Source organism: Mirounga leonina, unplaced genomic scaffold, assembly GCF_011800145.1.
Source record: "Mirounga leonina isolate KUSES-001 unplaced genomic scaffold, KU_Mleo_1.0 Mir_166, whole genome shotgun sequence".
NCBI lineage: Eukaryota > Metazoa > Chordata > Mammalia > Carnivora > Phocidae > Mirounga > Mirounga leonina.
In genome coordinates this window covers 28,932,781-28,942,748 of record NW_023270418.1, presented here as the reverse complement: position 1 = coordinate 28,942,748, position 9,968 = coordinate 28,932,781, and the positions used below count along the sequence as shown (strand labels likewise).

General features: G+C 60.4%; 1 protein-coding gene across 2 annotated transcripts in view; it reads right to left on the bottom strand.

The window, feature by feature from the left end:
• The window catches only part of INCENP (inner centromere protein), a 26,724-nt gene that overhangs the window by 5,718 nt on the left and 11,038 nt on the right, over nt 1-9,968 (bottom strand). Inside the window, exons 5-17 of one of the 2 annotated variants that reach the window (XM_035013001.1) lie at nt 9,745-9,796; nt 9,176-9,230; nt 8,989-9,091; nt 7,777-7,828; nt 7,221-7,338; nt 7,015-7,149; nt 6,473-6,484; nt 2,212-2,321; nt 2,017-2,137; nt 1,713-1,835; nt 578-654; nt 297-381; nt 74-166 (exon numbers count right to left, since the gene is read on the bottom strand). In XM_035013001.1, coding sequence (XP_034868892.1) covers nt 74-166; nt 297-381; nt 578-654; nt 1,713-1,835; nt 2,017-2,137; nt 2,212-2,321; nt 6,473-6,484; nt 7,015-7,149; nt 7,221-7,338; nt 7,777-7,828; nt 8,989-9,091; nt 9,176-9,230; nt 9,745-9,796 — 1,136 coding nt within the window. The remainder of the gene's footprint in view (nt 1-73; nt 167-296; nt 382-577; nt 655-1,712; nt 1,836-2,016; nt 2,138-2,211; nt 2,322-6,472; nt 6,485-7,014; nt 7,150-7,220; nt 7,339-7,776; nt 7,829-8,988; nt 9,092-9,175; nt 9,231-9,744; nt 9,797-9,968) is intronic. The other variant, XM_035013002.1, reaches the window with a different exon arrangement.

The following is a 9,968-nucleotide window of genomic DNA, read 5'->3' as shown; positions in this document are numbered from 1 at the left end:
GCCGAACCAGAGCCGAACCAGAGCCGAACCAGAGCCGAACCAGAGCCGGGGGACGGGGGGGGGCGGGGCTCACCTGCGCGTCCGGGGTCGCAGTCAGGCCTTTGCTGGCGGCCGCCGCCTCCCTGGCTCTCCTCTGCTGCTCCTCGGCCAGGCGCTGCTGCTCCTCCTGGGAGCCAGCGGCGGGGCGTTAGAGACCGTGCGGGTGCGGCCCGCCGCTCGGCCACCCCCAGCAGCAGGGCAGCGAGGCAGCGCCCGCGCTGCAGCCCCCAGGGGAGCCCCGGCCCGCTCCCCTTTACCTTCTTCTTCTTCTCCTCCAGGTCCCTCTGCAGCCGCTCCTTGTGTAGCCGCAGGGCCTTCTCCCGCTCCCTCTCCTGCAGCTCCCTGAGGACCCGGCAAGGGCCTGTCAGGGCAGGAGGCCGCGCCGGGCCCAGTCCCCGACCAGAGAAGAGCCCGTCCTTTCGCACACCCCAGGTGAGGCGGGGGAGCCGCCTCCCTTCCCCAGGGCCCCGGGGAGGCGGCGCCAGGACGCCAGGACGCCAGGACGCCAGGCCGGCCGGCTGGGGCGCGGGCCCCTCACCTCTCAGCCCGGAGCCGCTCCTGCTCCTCCTCCTTCTTCTTCTGCAGCAGCTCTTGGTGCCGCCGCTCTTCCTCCTCCTGGTGAACAGACAGCAAGGTCGGGGGCCTCCGGCCAGCACTGGGCTGGCAACGTGAGAGGCGGAGGTCCGGGAAGGAGCGCGGACAGCGCGGCCCGACAGCCTGCTCCCCTCCCAGCGGGGACACCCCGGGCAAAGCTCCACGAGAATCACCGCGGACAACTGCTTTTCATTCAGCAGCAGAGCCAGGACTTAAGGGGTGACGCTGGAGCCAGACTCTCCGGCTGTGTGACCCCGGCCCAGGGGCTTAAGCTCTCTGGCCCCGCTTTCCTCACTGATAAAGCGGGAACAACAGGAATACCTACAACCTCACAAAGCTGCGGAGTTCACACAGCGGACATACTGCGAGCAGCGTCGGGCGCTGGCAAATACTAACTAAACTTCGGTTACTGGGACTTATAACCCCCTAGTGACAGATCTGTGTTCCCTACTGTCCTAAGCCTGGCAGTTCCCAGGAAGAAGCAAACCCCTACTCTCCGAGGCAAAACGTTCAGTCCTCACACCAACCCCATCAAGCAGATACCACTGGTACCTGAAGGAACGGACGCCCAGCCAGGTCGGGTGACCCGCTCAGGGTCACACAGCTGCCAAGCGGCAGAGCTGAGACTGGAAGTCAGGCTCTGGAGTCTATACTCTTTTTTTTTTTTTAATTTTTTTTAAAGGTTTTATTTATTTGACAGAGAGAGAGACAGCGAGAGAGGGAACACAAGCAGGGGGAGTGGGAGAGGGAGAAGCAGGCTTCCAGCCGAGCAGGGAGCCCGATGAGGGGCTCGAACCCAGGACCTTGGGATCATGACCTGAGCCGAAGGCAGACGCTCAACGACTGAGCCACCCAGGCGGCCCTGGAGTCTACACTCTTAACCCTCGAACCGTTACCTCCACAGGACGCGGGAGGCCAGTCACTGCCACCGTCCACGTCTCCAAGGCATTTGTTCAACCTCTTCCGGGCATGAAGCCACACGAGCCACCAAGACCAACCCAACAGAGTGGGGTGTGCGCAGTGGCACGGCCCAGCCTTCCCCACCCTTCCCGAGGCCCGAGGCCCACCTGTCCTCGTACCTGTTGCAGCCGCCTGAGCCGCCGGGCCTCCTCTTCCTGCTTCCGGCGCGCCTCCACCTCCTCCATCTTCCTGGCTGCTGCCTTTTTCTTGGCTTTCTCCTCAGCCAGCCGCTCCTCCTTGGCCTGCAGAGCACACCCCTCCTCACTCAGCCCTGCAGAATGGCCCAGAACTCTGCACCCCCTGCCCCTGCAAACCCGGCTTGTTCCCCATGGCCCAGGGGAGAGGTGCCCAGAAGCCATGGGCCCCCGAGTCTGACCTGCTTGGGGCCCACCAGGGTACAGCCCACCAGCCCGAGGCTCGCACCTTCTCAGTCTTCTCGTCAATCTGAGCAAACTTCTGCTCGATCTGCTTCTTCTTCTCCTCCTTCATCTGCTCCACCCGCTCCCGGGCCTGCAGCACCTTGCGGAGGCGCTCCTCACGCTTCCTGCGGGCACAGGGCAGTCATGGGGAGCCGAGCCGAGGCCGGGCCGGGCCGGGGCCAGGAGCCAGAGCACTTACAGCTTCACCTCCTCCAGCCGCCGCCGCTTGTCTTCCTCTACCTTCTGCCTGCGGAGCAGCTCGGCCTCCTCCTTCCGCCGCAGGTTCTCTAGGCGCTGCCGCTCCTTCTCCTGGGGCGGGGGGGGGGGGGGGGGGGGGGGGGGGGTGGGGGGGGTGAGCAAGGCCCTGGTGCAGCGGCGGAGGGAGGCCCCCGGGCCCCGGCCAGACTGCTTGAGAGGCAGAGTCACCCCCAAACATGCCTCCCTCCCCAGATTGAGGCCTGGGGGTCGGGGACCGTAAGGCCTCCCAAGTGCCTTTGACTGAACCCTGCCAAGTCAAAGCAGCACAAAAATCAGGCTCAAAATTGGATAAATGTTCTGATTAGAACTATGTTAAAGTGCACTTGGGAAGAGATGGAAGAATGAGACCGGGAAGGGAGAGACAGCTGTAGAAGTTGGGGTTAATGCTCTACACAGGGGGTGGTGGGTACATAAGTGTTCATCTATTAGTACCATGCTCTGTTTATACTATGTGTATACACACACACACACACACACACATTCTTTTGTGTTTCTCAATATTTTAAAAAAAGTGAAATATGGCCAAGTGCTAACACAGATCACCACAAGCTGGGGAGATGTATTAAGGATGGCCTATTTTCCAAACTCCCTGTGATACAGGTACATGACAATTTTTACAACTTTTTTAAAGTACTAGTTGGTTGTTCAGCAGATCAATGCTGGGCCCCTCCTCCTCCGCATGCCCAGAAGGCCCCAGAGGCACAGCAGTGGACAACCAGAGGGCATAGGTGGGGGCTCCGAGCCCTCCCTGGCCAAGGACAAGACTGGTACTTGCCCCCTGATGGCTAAGGGCATGGACCAGAGCTGCCCCCTCTATCCCCCTCTCCTGGCTCCCATCAGACTCTCACCTCTGGGCTCGGCCGCCCATAGGCCCCTCTCCCTGCATGAGTGACTATCCATTTCCCCTTGGCCTCTGACCTTGACTGCAGATTTCCCACCTAGAAATCTGGCCCCAAGGTAATGTAACCCTAAAGATGCAGAGAAGGGTTTCTCCTGGTTGAGGGTAGACACACTCCACGCAGCCTCTCCCACTGAATGTGCCTATAAAACCCGACTGCACGGAGCAGCTATGTGAGGCCTATGTGAGCAGGCAGAGGGGGAAGATCACGCTTCGAAGCATCACTGAACTGCAGGAAGTTTACCATTATTTTTCCTCTAGTCTAAACTCAATGAGGTCTGAAACCCCAAAGGGACCTGTGGGGTGCACACAGAATCTGCGAAAGGCCCTCTCGTTCTGACTCGGGGAGTGGAAAGGGGACGTCTAATGCTCAGAGTATGCAGAAACCCCGATTCTGGTTTGTCCTTTTCTTCCTCCTCTCATGCCCCAGGCCACAAGGAGCCCTGTGGCAGTGGGGACAGCGGCAGTTACAGGAACGTGCAGAGTCAAAACTCTGAGGGGGGAGAAGCTTCCCCTCCACACAGCAGAGCTGTGACCCCAGAAGGCTGTGACAAGGCTTTTGGTCTTCTCTGTGTACCCCACACCAGGTGACCCTGGATGCGGCCATGGAAGCACACAGCAGAGCAGGGTAACTAAAGCCCCAGCTTCCTGGCTGGAGGACGGAGAGGGGGAACCCCAGAGAAGGGAAATGTACAGGATGGAGGGAGAAAACAACACCGTAAGGTTGTCTGTGAATGCCAAGGTGCAGCGCGGGCTGCAGATGCACAGATCTGACCCTAAATATTACACCACAAACTTCGGAGAATTAAACTCACAGACCACCTGCCAGATCCTATCCTGCCCACCGACCAGCACACCTAGGACAGATCCAAAGAGCACAGCAGAGGCTTTGAAATCTGAACATCGGAACCACACCCCACAGAAGGCAGGGGGACACCTGCAGCCTGAACCAAACCCGGTGGGTCGCTGGCAGAGCAAAATACCAACATTCTCTGTAAGATTTAAACACGCAGCCCCCTAACGTGATATTCAAAATGGGCAGGATATAATCCACAGTTCCTGAGCACACAAAGAACCAGGAAAATCTCAGCTCCCAGGTGAAGGCAATCAGCAGCCACCAACACCAAGATGACAGACGTTAGACTTATCTGACAAAGATGTCACAGCTGTTACCATAAAAATGTTTCGACAGTAATCACATTAAGACAATTGGCAAAAAAGAAAATCTCAGCAAAGAGGAGATCTAGAAAAGAGCAAATTGGAAATTTTAGAGCTCAAAATACAGTAACAGAGATAAAAAAATTCAGTGCCTAGGTCCAAGAGCAGAATGGGAAAGACTGGCAGATGTCTGTGAACATGAAGATAAGTCAATAAAATGTATCTGATCCAAACAGACAGAAAAAGCTACTGAAGAGAAATGAACAGAGTCCGAAGGGAGACCCGCAGGAAGGCCCACTGCTGGCAGGGGGTCGTCACCACCCACGATGGAGAGGAAAGAACGCAACACTGAAACAATTTCTTAGCAATAGTGTTTACTCCACGTTTGCTAAAAGGTGTGACTCTGCAGGTTCAAGAGGGTCACCCAAGCAGAAGTCGACTCCCACCCCCTGCTCTTCGGTGAGGAAAGCACCTGGGAGGCAAAGCTCCCATGGCACCTGGAGCGCCCACCACCCTCTCTTCCTGCCCCAAGTGCCGACCAGACTCCTGCTTCCCATAGGTCTCAGCAAAACCGGTTTTAGTCCCGGAGTTTGAGTGCTAAAATTTCCCAACCCAGGTCAGGGAAACTATCCTGAGCATTGTGAAATTTTATAGAAGAAAGCAAGAGTTGTCCGAGTCATAGAATCCATGTGTGCCCTCTGCCCCCAAGCCTCCAAGGTGGGCTGGGTTGTCCCTGCTCCCCAGAGGCCACCATCGGGGCCAAGGCAGCAGGTGAGAAAACCAAAAGCTTGTTGGGCTCCTTCTGCCTCCAGGGGCCTCAACCGAGCAGTCTCTCTGTCTTTTACTAAAAACCACCTCATACCAAGCCCTGTGCTGGGTGCTTGGAACACAGGACTCTGGCTCACCCATTTCTATGAAGCGACCTCGATCTCCTTTTGTGGCCAAAGGAAATTCAGCCAAAGGTTAGGCAACTAGTCCAAGGCCCCGAGGTCCCTGTGACCCACTTAGGCTCCCTGTCTCCTAACCGAGAACTGGCCCACCACCCCCAGATGCCCAGTGAGGGATCTGGGCTCCCCAGAGCTGGAAAGGGCAGCTCTCTGGACCTCTCTCTCGGTCATCCCCACGAGGCCTGTCAGGTTCCAGGCCATCCGTGTGGGCCATGGGAGTTCTCTGCAGGAGGAGCAAGTCCAAGTCTGGCTCACTGCCGTGGGCCCAGGTGCCTAGCAGGGGCCTGGCACACAAGTAGGTGTGGAAGTCCACACAGCCTGCTTGCCTGCGCAATGGAAGGCATGCCATCGCCTCGTTCAACCAAAGGGGACCAGCCTCCTTGCAGGACAGGCAAGTTCAGGGCCCACCTGTCTAGCTGCTGAGAAGCCCCGCCAGGCCCCAGGCCCTCAGCCAGAGGCAGAAGCCCTCTTAGTAGGAGGCCCTACAAAGCGCCAGTGGGAACAAAGGAGACCCCAGGAAGCCAAGACCCCAGGCTGAGCCGATCCCGGCTATCTGGGGCTCCTTCCTCAGGGCCCAAGGCCTGGCTCAGCTCTGAGGTACCTGAGGAGAGAACAGCTTCGGTGGCCTTCTCTTCAGAAGCCGCTGTTGACGGTTCCAGTGCTACGCCCACAAGACCCAGCCTTCAGCCCTGGTGTCCCCCCACTGCCCCGCCCCTCACGGCAGTAGCTCCCGTCTGTGCCCCGCTTGAGCTCAGTGGTCTGGGGATCAGAGACAACTTCTCTGTTCTCTTCGCAGCACCCCCCCCCCACAACCCCCGGACCCTGAGTGGGAGGAGCCCAGTGCTGGGGAGCGGGGAGGGAGGTATTGTGGGGAAATTCAAGCTGTGGCCCCGTAAACAGCCGCAGGCCGCACCCCCTCTGCCTCCTCAGCCTTCAGGGAGGCTCTGAGGTCAACGCTCGTCCTCCCGGGAGCAGAGGCAAGGGCAGAGAGGGCAGGCCCTGCAGGGGGAGGACGCCCGGAAGGGCTGGGCGTCTCCAGGCGGTCACCCAGCGCCTCGGGCTCCCCCACCCCCTCGGCTGCACCCCTCCACTTCCCATGTTAGTGCTTCTATGGGCGCTGGTGGGTTTGCAGGAGCAGGGCTAAGCAAGTGAGTGCTAGGGGCAGCTAGGTTACCGGGGCAGGAAAAGGCTTTACTTACAACGAAGCTGCACTGTGGGGGAGAGGAGACAAGGAAAGAGCCAGGAGTTACTGCCAGGCTGGGGGACGCCCTGAAAGCAGGCCCCCCTCCTGGCCATGCCAGCATCAGCTTGGGGCCCCGCAGCCTCTCATCAGTGCTCCCCCCACCACCTCCTCCCATCTTACCAGCCCCCATCCCCAGTGAGCACAGCGTCCACGTGTGTCCCTCACCCTAACTACTCAAGGCCCCGGAGGGGGCATGGAGAGCGTGGGGACAGACGTCACGGCAGTGGCCAGCTACGCCATTTCTACTGCTTCCCAGCTCAGCGCCCGAGGCCCAGGCGTCACGCTGAGCCGGCCGAGCCTCTAAGCCGCAGTGCGGAGCCCAAGGAGCCAGGACAGTCCTCAAATGTTGAGGCAGCCCGGGGCCATAGAGGATGGAGCTGGCCCTTGACCAGGGCCAGGACACAGCTGCCTTGGCCTAGATCCACGCTACTCCCAGCAGCCGAGGGGACAGGCAGGACAGCTCTAGCCAAGCTTGGCCAGGGGTACGGGCTCCCTCACCTTAGGGTCCACGCGCAGGGGAGTGTTGCGCTTGATGAAGGATTTCATGACACTGCTGCGGGACGCCGAGGTCGGGGTCATGAGCATCTGGTTCCTCTGCACGGTGTGCAGGAAGGTCCGGAGGGGCCGCACCACCTGTGGATGAGGACCACGGTAAGGACTCAGGCGCGGGGCAGGGCACCGAGGGAGGGCAGATGCCCACTCACCTTGCTGGCCGGACAGGGCGGGGAAGGGGTCTTGCTCCTGGGGGCTTGCAGCTCCTCATCCTCCAGCTGCTGCCCCTCGTCCAGCTCACTCACGGCCTGCCTGTAGCTGCGCTTCCTCCTGCCGCAGCAGGGCGAAAGCCGCGTCACAGGGCTGAGCCTAGGGCCCGCCCCGGGGCGCCAACCCCGCCCCATAAAAGGTCACCCTATGAACGAAAGTGGGCGCAGCATAGGGCTCCAGACTAAAAAGCACTGGTGAGGTGGGGTCTCCCTGACCACCCCTCTGCTGCCCAGAGGAAGGGAAGTGACCTGTCCTAGGTCACACAGCCAGGACGATGCAGAGGACGGGGTCTAGGATCTGGTCACCCACTCCCGGACCAGGTTTGTCTCATAGCAGTGAACCAGCTCCTTCAGTCAGCCAGAGTACTAGGGCCCACCCCTGTCGAGAGGAAGCGGAGGCCCCGACCACATGCTCACCCTCCCCGAAAAAGGACTCAAGGTTCAGGCCCCTCTGGGCCCCTCACAAGAGTTGCCCGCACGGCCCTGTCCAGATGCAAACCTGACACTCTGGGGTGGCTCCCTGGGGCCATCTGCTTCGTCAGTCTTGGGCTCTGTGAAGACAGCGATTTTGGTGAGGCGGCAGGGACAGCTTGGAGGGGCCAGCCACCCCACCCCCCCTCACTCCCAGCAGCAGCCGTGGCAGGGGCAAGGCTCCCTTCCTGGCAGACCCCAGGGTGGTCAGTGGCAGAAGCCATCAGCCTCAGCACCGACTGGCCTTGAGAAATCTGGGAACATCCGGAGCCTAGCATGCTATGCCCAGCCCGTGGACCCCTCACCCCCATGCCTGGCGCCTGTGACAAGAACGGCAGGACAATGCTACTGAGGTGACCCCAACCATGGCTCGTCCACCTCTTAACACTGAGACCCAGGGGGGTGAGTACCTTTCAGGAGCAGAAGCCTATGGAAACTGCAAACTCTAACAGACCCTTCACCCAGCTTCGAAACCCCACTCCTCCAGGCCTATCAGCTGGGGCCGGCATGATAGGAGGAGGGAAGGGCTCCCATGCAGGGTCCCCACGTGGGGTGTGGGGTCAGGACATTTTGTTTCACTGCTCAGGGAAAGCACCAATCTCCCCCTCCCGTTTAACACTCTCCTCCAAAGGGACCTCGCAGCTCGCCCGTGGGCTACGGGGCTGGTGTGGCCCTTGTCCCTGACCCCCTTTGAACATGAAGCGAGGAAGCCATGTTCAAAGACCTCACAGCTATCGTGCTCTTCCCGCTGAGAAGACGTGAGCCAGGCCCTGGGACGCCCCTGGCAGCCAGGGGGGTGCCAGAGCCCATAGCTCTCCTGTCTTCTTCACATAGGGAGACCCACAAAGGTGAGAAGTGAGGCGGTGGCAGAGACATAACAAGGCCAGGTGTTCACACCCCAGCGCAGAGCTCCTCCCACTGCCCCCAGGAGAGGGGCTCAAGTCTCTGATCTGGCACATTCGCAGTCAATGCCCCAACTCAGGCCCCCCGCACTCCCCCAGCTTCACACACCGACCAGCCATGGCCATTCACATGGTGCTCGGCAGCAGCTCCAGCCCAAAGCTGGGCGATGAACCCTGCGGACCCAAAGGGGATCGACCACCCCTGGGTGTCATTTACCTCTGGCCAACAGCCCAGGATACGGGCTTCCCTCTCCCCAGACAGGAAGTGCCAAGGCCACCAAGGCCACCAAGGCCAGCACAGCCCTGGTCTCTGTCCACGGCCGGGCAGAAAGACTCACCTTGCTGCCCTTCAGAGGGCGTTTCCTGGCCACCAGCCACAGGCCGCGAGCCAGGTGTGCTAATGGTGATCTTGGTGGCACTGCGGGGCACGTTCTTGGGGACCTGGGGGGAGGAACCAAGGCGCTGGGGTCTCACCCGGGACTCCCAGGCCCTTGAGACCTCCTCTCCCTGGCCCGCTCGCCTTACCTCTGGCTCAGCCGCCTCCACAGGCTCAGCCTTCTCGCTGGGCTTCTGCTCAGGGCTGAAAGCGGACCAAGAGGCATGTGGGACCCGTTCAGCCGGCCTGAGTCCTCCTCACAGGAGCCCCTCCCCCACCCATCAGACACCCTGGCCTGGGTCACAAACCCACAGTGCCAGGCAGGCCAGGACGGCAGCCAGAGCCAGGGGCCTGATTCGGGATGTCAGCCCATTTCCCGGCTGCACCCCAACCCCACATGCCCCGATGAGCCACTGTCTCTTGTCTCTGGTGAGGCCGGCTCTCGATTCACCGAAGGGCCAGCAGGCCCTGTGGATTTGACGACCCATGGAGCCCACACCCCAGGGTAAGCCTTAGGAGACTCACGGCCAGGCCAGGGCTGACACCTGTGTTATCTGCTGCCTGGTTAGAATGGGGTGAGGCTGCAGCAGTTGGCGGTCCCCACCAGGAGGGAAAGCTCGGGCACAGGAAATGCTTCCAGGCCTGGGGCTCACCTGCACAGAATCCATGTGCCCTGCCCAGCCCGGGAAAGGCCCCCAAGTCCTGGAATTGAACTCACCCAACTTTCTGGGGCACCTCCACATTCAGGAGCCTCTCCAGGTAACTGTGACCTGCGGGAAAAACAAACGAACGAATGATGCCTCAGAAACTGGCCAGGTGCCACTCCAAAAGGCCCAGGTGCTGGTTGGGGCTTGGCCACTCTTCACCTGCAGCCGGACCCTCTCCACCTCAGAGACCTCCCTTCACTAGACCCAGGCCCTCTCCACCCAGAGACCCTTCTCA